Consider the following 23,784-nt stretch of genomic DNA (forward strand, 5'->3'; position numbering starts at 1 on the left):
CTTTATCAAACATCATAAAGTTATCCTATTTCCATCTGTGGAAATCCATTCACTGTTGAAATGGGGTCAGTGATGCCAATTACGTCTTAAGACCATGTTCCTCTGCTTTGTTAGTTTAATTCAAACATGTTAGTGGTGAAACATATTGAAGAAAGACCACAGCCTAGTGTAGATAAGTGAAAAGTTGAACTGAAAAACATTTTCTGCTCAGCTCCCACTAATCTGTGTAACACAAACTCTGCTGACCTCCCTGCTAATCTCCCACATGGTATCAAAAATACCATGAAATAACTACATGGAATGGGGTTCAAAGTAGTGACATGGGGTCAATGACCTTAGTGATGATGGGTCTGTCCTGAAGTCGTTGACTCCTGATGTTCTGCCGGTAAGGTCCTACGTAACGGTACTCTATACTACTGTTAAATGTTTTGTTTGTATCGCATATCGGTATTCTATGGATTAACTAATTAGGTGGATTAGTGATCAGGGCAATACTAAAACTGAGACCACAATTTTCAATCCGATAGAGACCGTGTATTGAAATGGGGACAACCAGCGACACCAAGGATCAGGTCAGATTGACCTAATGACTTTTTCTCCATTTTAAGGTTTTATGTCTTTTTAACGACATTACTCCTCGCAAGACTTCCCCTGAGACGCGTTTACTATGCTTATGATGCAGGAACATGTATTCGGTATCGCCTCGCTCTTCTATGTCAGCCTTTCATATGGTATACCCTAATAGCCTTAATTCCGACAAAAAGACCTGCAGTAGTAATTAATGATTTAAAAAAAAGTTTTCTTTGCTCTGGAATGGGGACAACTGAAGTCATTTTCGGGCTTCTTTTCCATTTTAAGATTTATATTCTAGTAACATTTTACGACATAAGTCTTCGCAATAATGCGTTTACTATGCTTATGGTGCAACAACAAGTATTTAGTTCTACCGGCACTTTTCCTAAACAACCTACCGGACAACATTCCTGTCTAAAATGAATGATTTGCGCGCAAATAAGTTACTTATTCAAGTACCTTTATGCCTATTGCAAAATGTCCCGCAGGATATTCCCTTTCAGGTCGTAAAGATAAGACAAAAATAAGACTTACATGAATAGAGATCTACGTCAAAGTAGGTCATGGGAAGACATCAGAGATTCTTCGAATTGTTCCAATTGTTTCACCATAAGCATAGTAAACGCGTCCCGGAGCAAGTCGTGCCAAGAGTTATGTCGTAAAAAGTCATAAAAACCTTAAAATGGAGAAAAAAACAGGTCAATTTGACTCGATACGTGATGACGTCAGTTGTCCCCATTCCAGAGTAGGATTTCTATCAAATAGAACTTCATTCGTAAACCATGATATAAGGTAGTGTTGGTTCCTTTTAAAAATTTACTCCAGAAAAAAAACTATCTAGGCATATTGTACGGCAGGTTCCTGTGATTCGACACCGAATACATGTTGTTGCACATGTTGTTGCACCATAAACATAGTAAAACATCTCATAGGAAGTCTTGCGAAGAGAAGTGTAGTTAAAAAGTCATAAAATCTAAAAATGGAGCAAAGGATATCAGGCCAGTTTGAACATTATTGGTTGCCCCCATTTTATTTCAGCGCAAAATCTCACATAACACTTCACTCATCGGAACCAGATTACGGTCGTATAATCTGTTAATCATTGGCATATCTGCTTAATCCATTGATTACCTGCATGCGGTACAAACCAAACACCGCTAAACTCTACACATCAGGTATAACGGCTACAGAACATCAGAGTTCATCGACCCCATTTGTTCCTCTTTACGATACCAGATTATGGTTTTGATTTTATTGATATTTTTCGTGACCACTGGAAAACTTTTGCAGGTTCGACGGTGAAACTACTGTTTTTCATTAGCATGGTTTTGTCAAATACTGGCGATGTCAGATTTGCTCCTTTCTGTTGTTGGTTTATGCCTGATGGATTTGGTACGAATATTGCATATCACAACATGAACAGGAAGTTCCAGCTGGATGCATACATGTTGACTCAGTTTCAGTCTTCCGGTGTTTTTGTCCGATCGGAGACTGTGACTGTTTCCCAGAAGCCGCACAGACCGTTTGCTGATCCTACAAAACTGTACTTCAACAAACAAGATCATTAAGTACAAGTATACTGAGCTACATTCTTATTTACGGAGTATAAAAACTGAACTACGATGAACCGAAAAAAACATTTTTTTAATATCCTTATTGGATAAATGAACAGCATAGCCATAAACTGACTATGGAAGGAATATGATTTGAATGAATAACATTCAACCGCTTCCCTTTTGAACATGTACTACATAGGCCTCTTTGGCATCGTCGGACTGCCATATCCAGTGAAATATTTTGTAGGATTAGCAGAATTCAGCGGACGTGACGTCATTTTCCAGCACAGTCATTTTCTTATTAATTGCTTTACATCTGGAGGACGTTCTTAAGTATATGGTAAGGGTCCTGCCTTGATAGGGTTTATTTGAATTACGTTTATGATTAAATGATCAAGTCAAGACGCTGAAGAACATGCATTCAAGGAAGAAAAACAATATAGTTTGGATAAGTATATGGTTTGGAAAAAGCGTCATTCTTGTTATGTGAATCAATAGTAGTTCCAGGAATAGAAAGCTGAACACGCCGTAAGTAGGGCGGCAGGAAGTGAGACGGTATAAATACGGACACCGTGGGCTCATCACGTCAGACGTCAGATCACGGAGAAGATTGAATCAAACAACCTAACATCTCTTCAGATTCGGGAAACATGATTGGTCCACAGAGTAAGATGTTTTCATTTATCTCCTGTCTAATAATGAAACGTTTCGATGTTACTTACCATGTACTGATAAGTATATCGGCAATGGATCTTAAATAGAAAGCAATATTCTATCTTCGGTACTTTGCTGGAAATGAATAGGAACATGACTGATGATAAAAATGAATTTTCTCTAACCCTTAAGTTGGAAATACAATAGTTAAAGACTTTCTTTCATTTCACAGTCCAAAATTGTCTTCAATGTATCTGGAAAAATTAGGAGCAACGGTCCATTCATTCCACTTCTGTATATGCCAACACATGTAATGTATCTATTCACATGTCGGGATGTTCTTTTCACCAGTTTTATCGTTCGATAAAGCCATTTGCTTCGCTTTTAGGCACGGATGTAGCCCGGCGTTTGCTGCAGCAGAACCTGCGCGTCCTGCGGGGCGTGTCCCGGGACCTGGAGCAGCGGGAGAAGCGCCTGGTGAGGATGAGAACGAGGCTGCACGGGCTGGAGAGCTCAGGAACCCTGGTAAGAGTCAACGTCTACAAAATACCGTCTGATGTATAGATTTACCTCAGGATCACTGTCCACTAGATGGCAACTGCTGAGCGACTGTTAAGAGAGCAAAGTTCTGTGACCCCTTGATTTGATAATCGGTAACTGATGCTCGGTGTAAAAGTATGAATTAACAGACAACAAAATGTATAAAGATCTGGCCTTTTTCTGTTGAATCTATTGCAACCTGACAATTTTTGGTCGCCCAACCGTCGCAGCCTGTAGCTACTGGAAATGGTTATTTTACCAGCCCTGTTACTGTTATTAAAAGTCACAAGCGCATGATCAGCCGTCGTCTGCTAACTCATTCGTAAATCACTTTTATCGAGCCAACTGTAACTTGCTTGGACTTTCAGATTCCCTTCTGTTTTCGGGTACATTAAGTCGTTATTGATTGTTTTAAAAATAATCACCGTGTACCCATTGAAAAATGTTAAGTATCAAAAGCAAAATGGTTGATCACACCATTTGTGTTTGGGTTGAATCTGTAATGTGTTACATTGCATTCTTTCTCATATCGTTTTATATCTTGCAGCTGAATTTGAGACAGCGATCTGCCACGAGACAGCAATAAGCTCCGAGAAAAAAATCCGCTTCCAATTCAAATGACGAGAGGATGGTGATAATGACGCAAGGAGGCCCTTACTTGGCTGGATTCATATCTATTTGAAACTTTTATCGATAGACGGAAATCTAGTTAACATAAGAATGTTAAGTCCTCAACTATTGGAAAAGATAAGTTGACGGTAATTTTGAATCATTACTGTAACTTGCTTGGACTGCCCAGACTGAAGCACCGTATGGTTAAGCGTGTAAATATCACCATTGCCTGTCTAAATATGAGAGTCGATGTCTACCTGTAATCTGAGACTTGTACACGTAGATCACATTTCTGAGTCAGACTGCGTGCCTATAAAGCTCACCCACCATGCCAGATTATCCATCACTGTCGTCTGCTGCGGCAGACGCACTTTGTCACCTACTGTACTGTACTGTAATACCAGCTCTATGCCGACAGCTGTGCGTCACTATACCTACATAAATGCCGACAACACGCGAAGGGCGACTGGTGAAATGTATATGGGTGGGAGTGTCAGGTAAAGTTACGAGGTTTATTTTGCTTGTTTATATTGCCGGATACACATGTACGGATATCCCACCCATCTGCTGTCATTGGTCTAAGTATTTTGTAAAATGTGTAGGAATAAATAATGAAATCTTTTTCAAAAATAATGTTTACGCAATGTCTATTGTTTGTTCTGATAGAAATGTTAACGCAATATTCATTGTTTGTTGTATTAGAAAAGGCAAAAGGTTATCGTTTTTTATGACTCATATCAGGTATAGATGGTTGGAAATGATAATGGAGGTGACACTTTATCAACGCAAAATACGTTCGTGTGTGTCTGTGTGCGCATGAGCGTGAGTACGTGTAAATGTACTTGTGCATGTGTGTGTTTTGAGTGTATGTGCTCACATGATTGTGTGTGTAAATGTGAGCATGTCTGTGAGTACGTGTAAAAAATACTTGTGCATGTGTGTGTTTTGAGTGTATGTGCTCACATGATTGTGTGTGTAAATGTGAGCATGTCTGTGAGTATATTGGTGTACGCGTTTGTGTGCATCGTAATTTGTATGTTTGTATATGTACCAGGACCCCCATTCCACCTAGTGGTGATCGCGCTGCAACCTCTCTGCCACCTGACTAGGATTTTAACGTCATTGACTTCATAAAAGGAATTTTACAAAAAATGTAAACAAATAATGACTGAAAAGGCAACAAAGCAGATAAAGCTTAAAAATATATGATTTTCATAGATGAAATTCGTTGAGCGCCTTGTCCGATCGCTTGGCCGTAGAGAGAGAGCAGCAAGGTCGCCGCCTTAGTGGAAGGGCATGTTAGTTTGAGGGTGCGTGTTTCCCTGTGAATGTGAAGCTAAAACATGCGTTCAAGTGTGTAAAAGGGAACCTTCCGCCATCCGTGCCACCCCAGAACAAGCATGTCAACAATTAGTTACTCAGTACCTGTCATGGTACACCTTATACACCATTCTACTGGGGCTGAAATATGGATGCGACCTACAATCTAACAGAGTGTAAAAAAAACAACCCCGAATCTTTGTATGTTTTTTCTGTTTTGTTGTGGTTTCAGTCATACATTTACAATTCATACTGCATGACATTTAAGGTGAGGTAATGATTAAGTCAAGGGATACACAAATACAACTTAGGTCGCAGCGAGGTCGCTATAGAGTTATAGGGCCTAAAACAATCGTTATCAACAGCTCGTGACAGAAATGCACTGGTTGTCATGCTCGAGGCATTATACATGACTAAAACAATGACATGTCATCAATGGCACCCATTACAGGTTGTTATACCTACAGATGAATGTCAAAACAACCTTACTACTGCCACTATTTTGCCCCATCGCAGAATTACTTCGACTCTGATAATTCATAGAGAATTCCACATGCGAGTAAAAGTGAATAGACTTATGTGCATGAACGATTAACAATTCGTGCAATTTCACGTTAAAAATGCGCTGACACTTACTTGTATGAAATGATATTCCATACACTTAAGTTCTAATTTATGGATTTCGTTTGCTAACAAACATTGATCTGATGAGGCGTTCCCTACGCAAACCTATTTTCGCAATCAATCAGTCGCCTTTATTACTTGTCGTAACTGAACTGGCAGGGACGCGGTGTTGTGGCCTACTCAGCACGGGGAAACATGAAGCTGTTGGTGTGTTGTGTGTTCGTCGTTCTTGCTTGTCAAAGTACATTAGCAGACTGGGTTCGGCAGCCATTTTGGTACGACGATGCACGCCGAGACAAGGTCGCCAAGGGCACCGTGTGGCCTCAGCCCAAGTCCATCCAGACATCAACACAGAGTCTGTCTCTCAACCCGGATAGTTTCAGCTTCACGACGACGGCCAATTCAGCCACTTCTGATGCTTGCAAGGATGTACTTGACCCCGCCCTTGAAAGGTCTGCCCCCTGTGCACAGTCTTATTACCGTGAAATGGCACTGGTCACTATTGCACTGCTGAAAGTATATAAGATAGGTTTTACTACAGAAAGGCATGGCCAACATTGCTGGTCCTTTCTTATCTTTTGCCTATGTACGGACATTTAAGTGCGTGTCGTAGATCTTACAAGTGCCAAATTTAAATGACGTTTTACTTTGAGATTTAGCTCAATTCATGTACCTAGTACACGCAACGGCTCTCGGTAGATGGTATGTGATATAAGTGCATATTTTGTATGTTCTCGGGTCTTCAAGGTCAAAGTCGATTTTAGGCCTCCTGGTGGCTTTCTTTGGAACCGTTTTGTATCTTTTGTTCTGGACATACATGTATTGTTCATGTTTGTTTTACACTAGATACCGCGCTCTCCTGTTCTGGATTCCTGCGGACGCCAGAGTAAGTGTGAGCGGAGACAGCGTGGTAGGCAGTCTGCGTGTGTCCATTACGGGCACATGCACCAAGTACCCAAGCCTCGATTCGGACGAGTCTTGTAAGTAGCACGCAGCATATTAGCCAAAGTGACAGAATGACCACAAACATGCGTCATCTCCTGAATGTGAACGTCTAACGGTTCACTGAGCTATCTCAATAGGAACATTATGCAATTTCTTTCTTATGAAACAATACATTATATCCCGTAACGTTATCTGTCGGTCGGTAAAGTTTGTTGTCAATGTTGATCAGTCTTCTTTGTTTCTTAGGTTCCTTAAACATGGTGCTTCGAACTTCTTAAAATCCCAATCTAAGTTGTTGATGATATTGAAGTGTCCGGGTTACTCTGTCGTGTGGGACAGAGCTTGCTCTGCCATGTACACCTCGGTACCCGCGGGTATACGTTCGTCTTCTCACGTACTACAATTTCTTATCTAAATCAGTCATGTGTAAATTGATATGTTTAAATAGTGCTTTGTGAACATCTATTTTACGCGTACCATGCAATTCTTTATTCCCCTGTGGATCTCTCTTGAGTCTTTTGCACACAAATACACGAAGAATTCGCAGAGTTGTTTGTTTGTAGTGAGTCAAGACGGATAGATCTTGGTTAGATCAAATTTGTTTTATGTTGCACTGTACTGGTAATTTACGGTTTCTTTGTAAACAATTATGGGCGGCACTAACAGAACCGTAGCCACTTAAGGTCCTCGTGGAGGCAATCAAATATTGACGTACCAGCAAAACGCCCAGTATAAATCTTTTACTCATAGTTTGCTTTTTTACATGTATATTACTGACGTATTACTCTTTTGAAAACAGACAGCCTTGAAGTTCCCTCCAGCGGAGAAGCGACGCTTTCTGCCCAAACCGCATGGGGCGCTCTCAGAGGTCTGGAGACCTTCAGCCAGCTGGTTTATGAAGTTGATGGAAAGGTACAGTCAGCAGTTCATTAACGGTCGCTTGGTCAGGCTCCCTTTGAGCGACTGTTGGGAGAACGAAGTTGGACTTGTGTGACCGTGCAAGGAAGGAATATTGCTATTGGCAACTATTATCATTGTATAAGTGACGATACGTATGGGAACGCATTTTAGCAGCGACATCTAGCTGCAGTGCTAAAAGCGGAACCAGTCGGTAGTACCCGAGGAAGGAGACAGACGGTCACCGAATTGTCGGCTGATGTTGTTTGTATCTTGGTTCTGAATAAAGAAACTTGTTGTCCAGGAGTACACAGTAGTTTTTAAAGGTTTTATGATTGTAACACCATCACTCTATGTTTCCACGACAGCACAAGCTGAATGTGACAACTATCAACGATGAGCCGAGATTCCCACACCGGGGCGTCATGTTGGACACGGCCAGACACTTTCTACCTGTGCCCTATATCAAGCAGAATCTGGTAAATTTACAATCCATGTCATTCCCGAGAATTGGCCGTAATTGTGTTCACTTTAAACAGCGTCTAGTGTAAGACGTGGCTCTCCTGACTAAAAACGTAAACAAGAGTTCGCAGATCTCACGACTCCGTGACAAATCCTCATATGTCTTGTTTAATTGTAGTTCATTAATCATGCAGATAGGGTTTTAGTATCATTACAAATGTCCATTCATTACCTCCTGTCACTCTACGGTGAATGTTGCTGGCATATGAAAAACATGTAACTGCGAAAACACACAAAAACAAACTAGCTCTATTGCCTGTAACCTGTACCTCCTGCCAGTCTGAACTTTGTGGTCATCATCCCACTCACTCACTTTCTGTCACTCTTCTGACAGTGCAGTCAAATAACTACGAACATACACCGACCCAAACAAACAAACAAACAAACAAACACGAACGCACACCGAAAACATAGACTCCTACCCTTTGGATATGTCCAGAAAATTAATCTATGGCAAGAGGCAAACAATGAATGTAATAATTTCGATTAGAAACGTGTACAAACGAGATTAGAGATCAACAATACTACTGCCGCTGTGTTTATGACTAAAATTATTTTTTCTGGCAAGAATGAATATCACCACTCGTTCAGCATTTGTGTTAAATCACATTTTCCTCTCTACAGGACGCCATGTCTTATAACAAGATCAACGTGTTCCATTGGCACATTGTGGACGATCAGTCGTTCCCCTTTCAAAGTAAAACCTATCCAGACCTCAGTGGAAAGGTAAAAAACACTCCCATTACTTTGCCCACTAGCAATGAAATACTATGTTTGTCTTTTCAGTCATGAATCACTAAAGCGCCCACCTTTCTGCACCACTCCATAATGATTAAGAGTAGATGTAGCCATGCAACCTAATGATAATCACTGATCGACCGTTGAGCGACCAAACCTGGATTTGTGTGCCATAGCCCTTGATTTTATGATTGGAAAATGATGCACTAATCAGGTAGAGGTGTGCAAAATCAAAACATTCACAACATAAAAAGATTTGTTCTTTATCTATAAAATTCGAAATATTTGTTTGCTAATCGGTCTCTTTACAGAGAGCTTTGGCACACTTATTACCGTACATATTTTTTTAAATAAAAGAATTAACACAGCACATCGTAAATGGGCTTTTTTGGCCCATGACGTCTTATCCACATATAACACAGATGGCCCATTGAAATCGAACTGTTCTCCCCCTGTCCAGGGTGCCTACACCCAGGATAACGTTTATTCACCAGAAGACGTCCAGTCCGTGGTGGAGTACGCGCGCCTGCGCGGAATCAGGGTCATCCCTGAGTTCGACTCTCCAGGCCACATGCAGTCCTGGGGTCAAGGTCACCCCGAACTACTCACGAGGTAACCATGACTTGACTGACATCTTAAAATTATTTACACATAAGTGTACACCAAAGATGCATCGATGATTAGGCTATAGTGAATGATGTCTATGCGTCTTGCCCAAATGACTGTCAAGAAACACGGCCAACATCATGTACAGGAAGAAATGTATTCATGGAGCATGTAATTCATTTTCCTTCCATTGAAGATGCGTCTTGTGTCATACACATACCAGCTTTAAGTTTGTAAGAAGTGTGTTTTGTTGCCTAACGTTTGTGATTTATTCAATACTCATGGCTAGATGGGCCACGGCCATGACTCCTGATGATTGTCCCACTAAACTCAACGTTCCATAGAACCATTACCGTGAACCCACCATATGTGTTACAGCTGCAGCCCCACAAGTATTCAGCAGGACATCTACCACCTTGGGCCAGCTAACGTGGCGAGAAACAGCACATATGACTTCATGCAGCGGCTGTTCCAGGAAATACGTGAAGTCTTCGCGGATGACTACTTTCACCTGGGCGGTGACGAGGTCCACTTCCAGTGCTGGTAATTCATTGTGCCTTCTTAATCAAACAAGAAGTCAACGGTACACATGCACAGCTTGTTGAAAAAACAAGCTGTCTTAACAAAATATCAGAAAATGATATACAATACATAATCCACTCTTGCGTGACTTCATCAACATTAACATTCATTTCGTGCATGTCTGTGAGACCAAACGGACACACATAAACACAAACAAACAAACAAACAAACAAATAGACGGGCCCCAAACAATGCCTCTGTTTTTCACGGAGGTAGATCCGGTCGTAGTTTTATCTTGTATATTGTATAATATGAAATGAATCTCATCATATGAACTTCTGATGATATACAGGATGAGCAATGATGAAATTCAGCAGTTCATGCGACAACAAGGCTTTCAAAACACGACAGAAGGCTTTGCTCAACTGGAAGGGTATTACATACAACGGTAAGTGTTTCTAAAAGACTACCTACATCTATGCATATAGTCCAGCTATGCAGATTAGCCCTTTTTTATACATATATGCTATACTTTTATACATCTATGCATCCAGCTATGCATACAAGCCCTTTTTTTTATACATCTATGCATATTAGCCCTTCTTTCCAAAGATGTTGGTTGGGATATACGAGCTGTATACTGTGTCTGTTTGCTGATCAAGACTTACTTTACAATAGGTTGATAAACGTCCTGAATGGGTTTCCAACAAGGACGCGAGGAATCGTTTGGCAAGAGATCTTCGACAACAACATCCTAAGTGGGGACTTCACGGTCAGTTTTTTTTCTAATGCCTCAGGATTGTCTTTATGCCTTCTTCTCACGCTGAGTTGAACTGATGTTGTATTTCTTTCATCAGTAACTTTTGATTGCGGAAGATAACATATGAAGAACTTATCCTTTCAGTTTACAATTAAGACGGAACGGTGTTAACGTCCGTCTGCATGTACATGTGTTTAAGCAATTTCATGAAAACATTCATTCTTCAGATTGATTTAGACACCATCATCCACGTGTGGCAGTGGAACAATAGCAACTTCCAGGGAATCCAGTACTGGGACGAGCTGCCGCTGGTCACGGCTGCGGGGTACAAAGCTATCCTGTCGTCCTGCTGGTACCTCAACTTCATCAGCTACGGACGGGACTGGCCAGAGTACTACGCGTGCGATCCACACAACTTCACCGGTACTGTTTGTTTGTTTTGCATATTCGGTAGCGCACCAGTTTTGTACAGCAGGTACAATTGCAAGCTGCATGAGACGGGACTGTAAGGTTTGATCCACTCTACTCTTTTCTATATCACCCCGACCAATCGAATGGGGACATCCCTCGCGAATGTGCACACTCCTCTAGAAAAGGGGACACTTCTCGACTTTCAAGGGGACGCTCCTCTTGGAAAGGGGATGTGCCTCCCTTTATTAGGGGACGCTCCTCCGGAAATGGTATGTTTACCGGGCATAGGGGACGTCCCTCCAACACCCCCGCCGGTCCGTGGAATCGGCCGCTAACCGACAAATCCGTTTCTAGTTCATCTAAATCACAACATCCAAAACTTTAACCCCGCCAGTGCTCTCGACAAACGTCACACCTTTTTTTTGTGTTGGAACAAGGTTTAAACTTTTTCACTATGGGACACAGATGGGCTTTCATTCGACCTGTTGTTGTTGTTTTTTCTTCTGCCCGATCGCTTATGTATGCATGTTATAATCAACAGTAGTTGCTATTATAAAAATAAAACAATAAAAAATGATAACTAGACATCTTATCAACGTCATGGAAGATGTTTCGTTTTGTTTTTTGATTGTTTGTTTACGCCTAGGAACCGCCCAGCAGAAGCAGTTGGTGATCGGAGGAGAAGCGCCCCTGTGGGCAGAATGGGTGGACGCTACCAACGTCGTCGCTCGATTGTGGTAAATTCCAGCATCTTCTTCCCACTTTGTATAAACTGAAAGTCGACTGTTTGCCAAGAAAAGAATGAACGATATTCTCAGGAAACCGTTGCACCTCCATTCAAATAAGGCGGCGTCCTCGCTGTGAGTTCGCCCTGCGGCCTAAAATTCTACAGGGCGCTCAACTAAGTTCATACATAAAAGCAAATCTTTTTACACTTTGAGTGTTTTGCTGTCATAATTTTACATTTTGCTTATATTCCAATTATGAAGTGAATGGTTAAATAATTCCAATTCACGTAACTGCGAGATGGCAGCGTAAGTGATGTCTATAGTGGAATGTGTCAGCAATAGAAATTGCCAACACACCATGTAACTGTGACCACGTACATTTCACGACCAGTCATTATTACCTCCATGAAATGTAATGGAATGGAGGTTATATTTTACCCTGTGTTTGTCTGTGTGTGTGTAAACAAGATAACTCAAGAACAGCTAAGTGGATTGGTTTCATACTTGGTGTGTTGGTAGGGTGTGATGAAAGCTGAAAATGATTAGATTTTGGGCCCCCTAGCGGCTTCCCTTGGTACTGCAGCGCAACTTCCGGGTGTGTTTTCTCATCTTCTGAACAAGCTATGGTCACGAATTTTGCGTGTTAGATAGCTCTTGTGGTCAGAAATTAGTGACATAAGTTTGGGCCTCCTAGCGGCTAGTTTAGGGATAGCAGGGGCATTTTTGTCAAAAACTTCTGAAGCATTACAACACCCCCCCCCCCCAGCCTGGTTTGGTTGATTCCACCCCTAGCCTGCACAGCACAGTTGACTCCTTCCTAAGGCCCATGGGTCATGACTCCTTGACCTCTACGTGTCACAGGCGGACCGTACCATGTAGTTCAAAATGGGTAGAAATTTGTTGGTAAAAAGGACTTTTCATAACTCAAGAAGGGAACAACAGATTTGAATGATTTTTGGTATGTAGGTATTAAACTTAGACAATGTTTTACAAAATGAAATACTAATTATGCAAAATAGGAATACATTTGCATAGTTAATGGGAATATTCCATCATAGCAGTTTTTTCTATGTATCTCTTGTCCTGGACGTGATATGGTCTTGACATTTGGGTAATAGATACCTTTCAGTGTCATGACAAAGTGGGACAAGTTTCAGCTCCCTAACATTTAATTTCTAAACTGAAGGGGCATTGTTGTCAAAACATTCCAAAGAGGATAACTGCAGAAAGGATTGACGGATTGGCATCATATTAGGCATGCGGATACCTTAGATAAAGATGTTCATAATGATATATGTGTTATGCAAATGAGGACTTAATTTGCATAATTAATGAGGAAATTGTATAATTCCATTGTTTTCAATAGCTGGACTTCAATAAATGTAACACATGTTCATTATGATGAATATAAGCAGATACCAATTATGGTAATGAGGAACCTATTTACATAATTTATGTAAAAATTGCAAAACCGCTTTATGTTTAATAATGGGAATTTTATAATTGTTTAATGTGTACGTTAGTCAATGATGAACAACACCATGCATAAATTATGTTAATATGTTAGTCAATTGCATGAAATTTACGAAAGCTCTAAATTTTCATGGAGGTATTGAGGTCGCCGAACTCTAGTGTTACAACTGTTTTGTGTGAAACACAAACAATGGTTACGTTCTATATTCGTTCTCGCCACTTGGCCACCTTGACTAGACACCACATATGCCATACGTACTCAGGCCCCGTGCCAGTGCAGCGGCAGAACGCCTGTGGAGCCCGCAGACGCTGACTGATGCCACCGCGGCTTCTCCTAGGATGGAGGAACACAGGTGCAGGATGGTCAGGTAAGGACGCGGTACTTCTACTGTGTGATGAATTTAGTATAAGTCAGCTTCACTTTGCTACTCCGTATCTCTCCGAATGCCAGCTATTTTTGGTCACAGCATCATATCGGGTGTCTTGCGAACCACAAACAAGTCTGTCTGTGAGGTTGTGTGTCTGTCCGTGAGTGTGTGTTTGGTCTATGCGCGCGCGCGAGAGTGTGTGTGAGGTGTGTGTGTGAGTGTGTCTGTCCTACCGTGTCTGTCTGTCTCTGACTCTGTCTGCCTGCGGCTGGCTAAATTGTTTGTCATATTGAAGAGTTGCCATGTTACATCCTCAGAGCTGGCATTTTTGTCAATGGGAATGGAAAGCATGCAGAAAGAATGGAAAAGGGCCTGCCATCTCTGATTGTCGACGTTTCTTGATACAATACTTTCTTGATACTTTCATCTTTAGTTTTCTGTATTGCCATATTAACATCAATGGCGCATACTATTAGGCAAATTGCGCCATCTCAAGTAAAGTATACACGTTACGACGTACCGCAATCCCATTGTTCTTTATCATGCATGAGAGAAGTATTGCACATCCCTGTTTCTGTTGTTGTTGCAGACGCGGTATCCGTGCCCAGCCACAAGGACCCAGCTACTGCAAGTACGAGTGGAACCTGGCAGGGGAGTCCAACTACGTCCCCACCGCCTCTGGCGCGCTGGGGATGATGGGATATATCCAGCAGCTGTTGTTGTTCTGCTGTTTGGTCTTGACCTTTGGCTTTTGGTGAATAGAACGATACTGAGCGTAGTTGCTCGAGCTCTCATATCGCTTGACTAGTATACTTTACACCCCTATTTCACCAGGGCGGCTACATTGTTGCGACTACCCAGAGATCGCTCAATGTGTTTCATGCATAAAATGATTTCTTTTGTGTGACTTGTCAGTCATATTTCTAGCGTGATATTCGAGGTATGTAGTTAAGGATTACACAAAGCCAACTGAGGGCGCAGCGAGTTCACAGTGCGATTAGAGTATAGTGGGATTCAGTTTTGCCATATTCTGTAGTGGGTAGTAAAATATGGTATGGGATATATACTGTCTCGTTTGGGGCCATCCAAATGCAATCTACGTCAAACAATGTATAATTAATGTAAGCATAGACTGACTTACTTCAATCTTAAACTCACTGGCCTCGCTTAAGGTACTTTGGACCACGCTGGTAGAGATTAAGTGCGTAAATTGCAATGATCGTCGTCGGGGATTGACATCATTTTGTATGCGCTGTGCTTTTTAGAATTTTGCATTAACATGTTCTTAATGTCCTGAAACTCTAGACGTTCCGATGATAATCATATCAACTTAGATGCCACTTTACTCATCTTATTCAATGTGGATGTGTTTCTTAATCCTCTACCTTACCACCCACACCTGCATTCGATGTGTGAAACATAGAGGTACATACCGCTACGGGTATGAATCTTTCCCATTTTTTTTCAAATAAGGAGGGGGCGGCACAGTAGAAAGTTGAAGGCCAGATGAATCTGTATCAAAACGGCATACTAGTACTTGTCGATCGCGGAACATTTTTGAAAGATAAAGGAAATACTCCCCTCCCATTTCCCAATTGATGTTCACTCCAATAAAGTCTTCTTGAAAAGTTTCCCTTGACAACAAGATGTCAAAATTACGAACAGAATAAAAATTTCTACCGACGTGTAGAAATTAGCTGAAGTGTGCCCAGAGGTCAGCCTTGTTGACAGTAACTATGGAGGTGGTTCTATCGTCATGAAGGCATTTACGACGCTTTACTAACAATCGGTTACCAGTTAAGTTCAGCCCTACTGATGGCACACAATACCCATGTTTACATGATAAGTAACTCAATGATTGGACTCCAATCGATGTAATCTTATTTAACTATCGGGTGCCAAATCTCAGTGGCCTCAGTGGGTGGACATAGATATCTCTGCTACTAAAGAGATGAGGCCGTATTTGGTACTTTTAGTCGCGCTAAGTCTTCAGGCAGCTGTGGCAGAATGGTCGTACCAGACGTCCTGGTATGAAAAGGCACGTCAGGACAAAGTTGCCCGCGGAACTGTTTGGCCCCAGCCGAGGTCCATAGACACCACGTCCGTAAGATACTACCTCGACCCTCGTAACTTCAGGCTTGAGGCGGACTCTAGCTCTGCCGCAGTGAGTGATCCCGAGTGCAAGGCAGTTGTGGATCATGCCTTGAGTAGGTATGTACGCGTTCCTTATCGTTTATGATATTTGTTATGTCGATGATCCATCAACATTTACCATTACGTAAACACCAATGACACTGTGTACTCGATGTATCAGAAAGCCTCTGGCTCGACACACCCAATTGACGATGCAACGGCTTATCAGTTAGCTATTGAAGCAAGTAGAATGTAGTCTAGAATCATTAGAAAAACTATTAGGCTTGCTATGATTAAGAGATGAAGACACCACGTTTTGTGAAATATTGCTGATGCTCCCCTTAAAATAGCGACATCTTAAGAAAGTGAAAATGTCTGTAGGTATGGTGAGTTGCTGTTCTGGATCCCTGAGGAAGACAGGGCCGGGGTGGACGGAGACGAGACTCTGGACAAGCTGGTGCTGACCATCACACGCGGCTGCACCAGATATCCTAGTCTGGAGTCGGACGAGTCGTGTACGTACCTGGCAGGGTGTTACGATGTGGTGGTGGTCATATGTGGCCTATATGTGGCTGGGATATAAGATAGATACATGAGTTTATTATTTCATTTGATCTGGTCGGTCATTTTCATTGGGGTAACGTTAGCAGCTCGTTCAACTGTAAACTGTAGACCCATCCATTCAACACTAGGCCAGAAGACGGGGAGATGACTGATCCTACTTAAATAAGAGGTTTGTTGATCATCTATAGACAAATATGTCTAGTTAATATGCACGTACACATGGCACATCCAAACACGACTTGTATCATATTGTTGTCAAAGTATCAATGCTGGCAATGATAATCGGAATCTTTGAGTAGGAAAACAATTATATAACTAGTCACTCTTGACAGATGCTTTTCCTTTTCTTCTCCTTCGTCATTTACTATGTTTTATTGATCATTTGCCTCAGACTCGATTTTGGTAAATTCTGACGGAGCAACGCTTCTGGCACAAACCGCATGGGGCGCTCTTAGGGGGCTGGAAACATTCAGCCAACTGATATACGGAGAGAACGGCAAGGTAATAACAAATACTATGTCCAACGCCAATAATGCATGCATGAATGGATGAATTAAAGTCCTTCATTGTCATGAATGACCCTCAAACAAGCTAAGTACAGGTCGTAGTGAGAAGGCACAATTTGATATAAGAAAATGGTATCATACTACATCTACAGAGACTACTACATACTAGTATATACAGGTTCTAAACGAAAACAAAACACAAGAAACGTAAATAATGTATTTTCTTTCATCTATGGAGTTCGTTGGGCGATCTGTCAAATCTTTGGTCGCACAGCGGTCGGAGCCCCCGGTGAAAAGGGAATAAGAAAGACGCTTTTACCTTGTTAACAACTTTATACTATTCTAACGTTATCCTTTTTGTTACTAACAGCATGTGATCAACGGGACGAGCATCAGTGATTCTCCCAGGTTTCCACACAGAGGCATCATGATAGACACCGCCAGGCACTACCTCCCTCTGCCTTTCATTCTGCGCCACCTGGTACGTAGTGCTATCCTAGAACATCATGTTACGTTACATGCACGGGACCCCCAGCAATCAGCCTGACTGGTGGTTGGCTTGTATCAACAAGTAATCAGCGACAAAGTCAACTGTCAACAACAACTAGACACCTTTTAACCCATGAACTGCATTGTACTTCGGTTTCAATGTGTTATCAGTCTTGTTGTCTTCTAGTTGCAGTAGAATTCATTACAATTTCTGTTGGATGGTCAAATGTGTCAGTGGGATTTCAGGAATCACTTGCCAGAATGGCACTGAATATCAATTTCAAGGCACAAAAAATTTCAGAACTTTACATGGGTTATATTACTTAAATATAATTAATACTAGAAATAGTACTTGTAAGTACGCTCTATTTCTGACAGGACGCCATGGCTTACAACAAGATGAATGTGCTCCACTGGCACATCGTGGACGATCAGGCCTTTCCCTTCCAAAGTACCACTTTTCCAGATCTCAGCGGAAAGGTAACAGCACACACGTTTTATCCCTGCATCTGTTGAAATAGACAGAATCTACAGATGTGTGCACACTTAGAATGTTGATACCTGTGTATCAATACGAAGTAGGATGTCAATTCTTATGTCAATTACTCAACGTTTCATCACCACATTTATAGAACGCTTTCAATGTTCGATTTTCCTTTACCTCCTGTACGTTTTCCTGTTATGGAGCTCATCATATCACTCTGAAGTACAAGACATGAGCCTGCCAAACGTTTCCAGCTTTCATATTGTTTTTATCAATGCCTTTGCATTTATGTTAAGTGGAGGCGTCAGCACATATTTTGTAAACTTGAGTGCGCTATCACTCTTTCTTTTGTTCATGCAAATAAAAACCCATGGGAGACAAGTATCGGTACATGTCGCCAGAGAAGAACCCATAGAGCGAAAGACATTATCAAGTTTGATGCATCAGCAACAACACGTGTGTTAACACTCATTAATGCTGTGCCTTTGCTAAACAGGGTGCATACACTAGGAAGCACGTTTACACACCAGATGACGTCAGCCAAGTCCTTGAGTTTGCGCGCCTGCGCGGAATCAGGGTCATCCCAGAATTTGATACCCCTGGTCACATGATGTCTTGGGGTCAAGGTCATCCGGAAATTCTGACCAGGTCAGTTGACCATGACTCTTCCTCAACTCATGAAGGTTTGTCATTCTATGATGATTATGGTTTTGCTTTGGCTCAAACGGTACAAAAGTTCAGCCATGTATTATTTACAGGAACATGAAACTGATTTCTTAATTTCTGAACACATGGGTTCAGGTCTTTTTCGATCTTAGTTATGAAGCATACAAGCACATGACCGTGATATTGCCTTAAGTAAAAACTTAGCCACCCTGGATCATAAGTTGCAAAATATCTTTGGTGTCCTCCGCCTCTGTTTAGAGATGGTTGCTAAGTCCTGATGTAGATGGCTGCTTTAATTCCTGTACAAAAAAGTCTAATTCTGTGTCCAGGATTTCCACTTTGTCCAATGTGGCCGAGTATCCAGGTGACCGGCTATATTTATGTGTTGAGAAACTTCTGAGGTTGTTGAACTTGCGTTTGTGTTCAAGGAACCTGTTTTTGGTGGTCTCCCGTCTCGACAATGTAGATTTCTTTACACGGACCTTTGATGTTTGACATTGGCGCTGTATATGTTACACAACACCAACTCTGTATAATAAACGGAAAGAAGTATAAGTAATAAATGTTTGTTTTTAAAGGTGCTACCCTACGAGTTTCCAACCAGACATCTATTATCTTGGCCCAGCCAACCCAGCCCGGGAAACTACATACACCTTCATGAGGAAGCTGTTCGAGGAGATCCGAGAGCTTTTCGCGGACGAATATTTCCATGTGGGCGGTGATGAGGTCCGCTTCCAATGCTGGTAATATAAACTCTGAGTTCGCGTAGTATACATGTATGGTTGAAAAAAAAGATAGAAAGAAAACCAAGCAAATGTAGCACGTCAGATCCTAACCTCTGCTTAGAGAGTAGGTAATTGGCTCCAGTTTACTATGTGGGAGCAACAGTTTGCTGAACAACAGAACGATCACAGAAAATGGCGAAACACTACTCACCATCTGCTTTGACGAAACCCGATTAGCGCAGACCCCAAAAAGCCAATGACAGTAATGGTCTGCTCCTCAATTCCATAAAGATAAAGGTGTTTTCTAAAATATTACATTACCTATAAAAACTGCTACTGTGTAAATAACAAACAACGTGCATCTTGTACAACATACTAGCAGGCGGCATACCAAACAACATACGAATGCAGAAAAGCTGCGAACCTGTGGTTATTGTGCACATTAAAATGGATGGTATAACTTTTTGAGTTGTCCGTAATGTTGATATAAAGTATAAAGTACCTTTAAAAGCGTTTATGTTTCTATCAAATGCCATTTGCCGCCCGACCCACAGGAACAGTAATGAAGAAGTACAGGAATTCATGGTACAGCAGGGGTTTCCTAATAGTACAGTAGGGTTTGCTGACCTCCAAGGGTACTACATAAATAGGTGGGTACTGTGCTTTAGTTCTCTTTGCCATCACTACTTTTTTGAACAACTTGAATTTTACATACGTCTCATTAGATCGTTTCTGGCAATTTTATGTTACTGAAGTACTCTAATCAGAGCTTGTATACATGTGCATACAGCTTTAAGAAAAGTCATTTTTTCAGCAATGATATGATTTTACCCTTGAATATGCATATGAAATTGATAGACGTTTTGCAGGAAGCTGATGACAGATACCTGGTGACGACATTTTCTTGCAGGATACTTGAAATCCTTCATCAGGTTCCTGAGAGGACCAGAGGGATTGTCTGGCAGGAGATCTTTGACAACTTCGAGATCAGTGGAGACCTCACGGTTAGTGAGAACATGTGATACTAACATATTATGTTACTTTTAAGTAACATAATATGTTAGTATCACAAAAAAGCCTCGAATCATATCATATCATATCACATCATATCATATACCAAATCATATCATATCATATCATATCATATCATATCATAGCATAGCATAACTTAGCATAGCATAGCATATATCATAGCATATCATTGCATATACTATACCGAATCGTATCATATCATTCCTGTCACATCGTATCGTATCGTATCATGTCATATGTCATATCATATCATATCATATTATATTATATCATCTCATGTTATGTCATGCCATATTGCAGGGATTGAATCTGGACACGATCATCCATGTGTGGGAGTGGAACGACACAAGGTACCAAGGTGAACCATTCCGTGAGGAGATGGCCAAGGTTACAGCAGCCGGGTACAGAACGATCCTGTCATCCTGCTATTACCTCAACTACATCAGCTACGGACGGGACTGGCCGCAGTACTACGAGTGTGACCCACACGACTTTCAAGGTAACATGCTTTATTTGCTGACAAGCACAGACAATACAGCATTAGACTGTAACAGGTGTTGTCACCTCACAGCCATGGGCTGAATCACGTGCGCATATATCATCACACCCAGTGGTAAAATCAGTGTTAAAAATCCGTCTACATAAAGCAGTAAAATGGCAATAAGACAAATATCATATACACATATAGGATTCTGGGGAGGGGGGACCATGCGGGTTTATTCAACAGTACGATAAATATGGTACTGGGCTTATGTTATATCGTTCACTGCTCTGGCAATTGGTCTAGTTATGTTTTGTCCAGTTACTCTACCACTACCTGTGCCAATGAACTGTGGTAACGGGTGATTAGTTGATTAATCAATTAAGATCAGTTACAAGAATTTCCATATTCCACACCAGCACATACTTACTGTAGTGCCAAACAATTGGCCGTAGCTTGTATGGTACGTACATAAACATACTCATCATCTATCATTCTTTTATAGAGAATAAAGAAGTACAGTTAACGTTATTGATTTCTTTAGGGACAGAGGCACAGAAGCAACTCGTCATTGGTGGAGAAGCTTGCCTATGGGCTGAATGGGTAGACTCTACAAATTTTATTCCTCGGATGTGGTAAGTCTGACTCTCTGTCACAGAAAATTTGAACCCTTGAATATAGTTGCCAGTGACGTTTAGAGAGGATTTTCCGCACCATCATGGCTAAGTGATTGTTATATTCAGGCCCCGTGCCAGTGCTGTAGCAGAGCGGCTGTGGAGCCCACAGGACGTGGCAGACAGTGAAGCAGCGTCACCTAGGATGGAGGAGCAGAGGTGCAGGATGGTCAGGTAAGGAGATTTCTGGACGTTTCCCAATTCACCAATTCCCTCATCGGTGTGTACGTTTCCCCTTCATGTGTGTGTTGTAAAAGTACAGAAACATGATAACTTTCTCGGTACGTGAGCAGTCATTCGTGAAGAAAGTCACGAGGAAAGTTTTGAGGATGATTGACTTTGAAGGGAATACAGAGGTCGTTTTGTTATCGTCTTTGATAGCGGATTGGGCCGGAAGCCTACGAAAGTGTGCCATATTGCGTATGTTGCCCGTCCAGCAATGGACGTACTGATACATTTCTAAGACTGATAACGTTCAAACATAAATTATCATAAAATATATGCTAAATATCCGTGTTCCAAGCTTATTCTAACGCAAGAATTCGTACATGAAGCCTCTTACCAAGTCCCATTTGTCTGTTTGGGCATGAACCAAACGCCCCAAAGCTGTACATAGTATATTTCACAAGAGATGGCGTTTACTCCTAGGCGAGGCATCCCTGCCCAACCCCAGGGCCCCAGCTACTGTGAGTACGAGTGGAACATCCTCAGCCAGCTTCCCAACTACCGTCCAGTCATCACCTCATCCGGACCTCGTGTGACGGAAGGACTGTTTCACAACTTGTTCCTCGGCGTCTTGGTCCTGGCAGTTGTCAAGTGTTTGGCCTAGACATGTTTTAAGCGTCGCCATCATTTCGTTATTACGAACTGGATTGGTATAATAAAGTGCATAGCCAATTAGATACTTTGCCTCCCAGTGTTTGGGCTGATGGAATAAAACTAAATCCCAATCTCTGTGTGCAGTAGTATGGTGCTTGTAATGCAAAGTAATTCTTGTCGCGTGCTCATGATTTCAGAAATCAGTAATTTCATCGATCGATCTTTCTCAGTCAGTAGAATGCTAACCTTGCTGTTGATTGCTGTCAGTCCCATAATGATTTGCTCATGAAAGTCAACCTAAGTCAATAGCTGACTAGAATTTGAATTGAACTTTCAAGAAACAAATCCTGTATGTAAGTCAGGAGTCAAGACGATGGGCCTAACGTGTTCTCAGACATGCTTTTCAAATAAAGGTCATTGGGGTTGCTCTTTCCGTCTGCTTCTTGACGTAGGTAGTCTAACATATACAGACCGCTATAATGATGGAAAATGCATTAGGTAACTGAATTTCCAAAACCACAACGCCCTGCACGAGCACGTCACCGGCACGTAAGTGTATTGGCGTATGACTAAAATACCGAGGTTAGGATACCAGGCTGTAGACTGACGTTCTGGGTATGTGTTCCCTGCACGTCACACTGAGGGCCGTTATGTGTTATTACGACAAACTTGTCCATTTCGCGTGTTAGTGTCCTGACAAATGCATCAGGTCCTCAGGTAATGGCTCATCCTCACAGACTTTTCAAAATGTGTCGGACGACCATAACTGACGCACAACCGTCTGTTTCACCACATGTACGATTCAGTAGTTCCAGTGGAAATGTCCTGTGAAAGCTGCACATCGCCCCCGCACTAATGGACATGAAAAGGATCAGTATGATTTTAAAGTAATGTTCACATTTACAATGGGCGCTGTGTGCCATAAAAACGGCCGTTGGTTTCCAGTGAAGATTAAAGCTGGATACACCATCTTAAAGAAATATTAGATATTTCAGGCTATTTCTTCTTATGGAACACCCACTATCCGGTAGATAATAAGAATATATATACAATGTTAAAGAGAAGACTGACTGCATATGTGTATATTCAAACGTTCCTCCATGAATTCTCTGTAGATAATGCCAAGTTAAAATTTTACTTTTAAGTGTCAAATCCAAATACTCGATGGAAACGTACCTGACTCATAACGAGTTTGATGAAAGATCCGCCATATGTAAAATAAGAATTACTGCGCACCCATTAGAAATAGAAAGGGGTCGTTATAAAAAGCTATAGGTACACGATAGATTATGTAAATATTGCCCAATGAAAGCACTGGAAAATGAAACGCACTTCATTAGTCAGTGCCCTCACTACGAGGCC

General features: G+C 41.6%; 2 protein-coding genes and 1 long non-coding RNA gene across 3 annotated transcripts; all 3 read left to right on the top strand.

Moving 5' to 3' along the window:
- Positions 1 to 2,631: 2,631 nt before the first annotated feature.
- Positions 2,632 to 4,565, top strand: LOC118408703. Its single transcript, XR_004830346.1, has 3 exons — positions 2,632 to 2,795; positions 3,172 to 3,308; positions 3,871 to 4,565. It is a non-coding gene; the product is annotated as an uncharacterized LOC118408703 (long non-coding RNA).
- Positions 4,566 to 5,967: 1,402 nt separating this feature from the next.
- Positions 5,968 to 15,203, top strand: LOC118408705 (beta-hexosaminidase subunit beta-like). The gene is made up of 13 exons (XM_035809558.1): positions 5,968 to 6,331; positions 6,726 to 6,859; positions 7,624 to 7,736; positions 8,090 to 8,200; positions 8,868 to 8,969; positions 9,442 to 9,593; positions 9,966 to 10,130; positions 10,462 to 10,557; positions 10,788 to 10,881; positions 11,097 to 11,292; positions 11,927 to 12,017; positions 13,745 to 13,849; positions 14,439 to 15,203. Exons 1-13 carry the CDS (start codon positions 6,075 to 6,077, stop codon positions 14,605 to 14,607), a joined length of 1,785 nt encoding a protein of 594 aa, XP_035665451.1. The 5' UTR covers positions 5,968 to 6,074; the 3' UTR covers positions 14,608 to 15,203.
- Positions 15,204 to 15,730: 527 nt separating this feature from the next.
- On the top strand, positions 15,731 to 22,851 carry LOC118408704 (beta-hexosaminidase subunit beta-like). The gene is made up of 13 exons (XM_035809556.1): positions 15,731 to 16,060; positions 16,364 to 16,497; positions 16,938 to 17,047; positions 17,423 to 17,533; positions 17,920 to 18,021; positions 18,522 to 18,673; positions 19,270 to 19,434; positions 19,971 to 20,066; positions 20,327 to 20,420; positions 20,749 to 20,947; positions 21,474 to 21,564; positions 21,673 to 21,777; positions 22,252 to 22,851. The coding sequence occupies exons 1-13, from the start codon at positions 15,801 to 15,803 to the stop codon at positions 22,430 to 22,432; spliced, it is 1,800 nt and encodes a 599-aa protein (XP_035665449.1). The 5' UTR covers positions 15,731 to 15,800; the 3' UTR covers positions 22,433 to 22,851.
- The last annotated feature ends 933 nt before the right edge of the window (positions 22,852 to 23,784 follow it).

The sequence above is a fragment of the Branchiostoma floridae genome, unplaced genomic scaffold (assembly GCF_000003815.2).
Source record: "Branchiostoma floridae strain S238N-H82 unplaced genomic scaffold, Bfl_VNyyK Sc7u5tJ_357, whole genome shotgun sequence".
Lineage (NCBI taxonomy): Eukaryota > Metazoa > Chordata > Leptocardii > Amphioxiformes > Branchiostomatidae > Branchiostoma > Branchiostoma floridae.

What these genes read in the sequence shown, in the direction of transcription:
- LOC118408704 (XM_035809556.1), top strand. Translation starts at nt 15,801, where the DNA reads ATGAGGCCGTATTTGGTACTTTTAGTCGCGCTAAGTCTTCAGGCAGCT. An exon ending in TATACGGAGAGAACGGCAAG is followed by an intron (nt 17,048 to 17,422) that starts GTAATAACAAAT and finishes TGTTACTAACAG; the next exon opens with CATGTGATCAACGGGACGAG. An exon ending in CAGAGGTGCAGGATGGTCAG is followed by an intron (nt 21,778 to 22,251) that starts GTAAGGAGATTT and finishes GTTTACTCCTAG; the next exon opens with GCGAGGCATCCCTGCCCAAC.
- LOC118408705 (XM_035809558.1), top strand. Translation starts at nt 6,075, where the DNA reads ATGAAGCTGTTGGTGTGTTGTGTGTTCGTCGTTCTTGCTTGTCAAAGT. An exon ending in CCTATATCAAGCAGAATCTG is followed by an intron (nt 8,201 to 8,867) that starts GTAAATTTACAA and finishes TCCTCTCTACAG; the next exon opens with GACGCCATGTCTTATAACAA. An exon ending in GAGGTCCACTTCCAGTGCTG is followed by an intron (nt 10,131 to 10,461) that starts GTAATTCATTGT and finishes GATGATATACAG; the next exon opens with GATGAGCAATGATGAAATTC.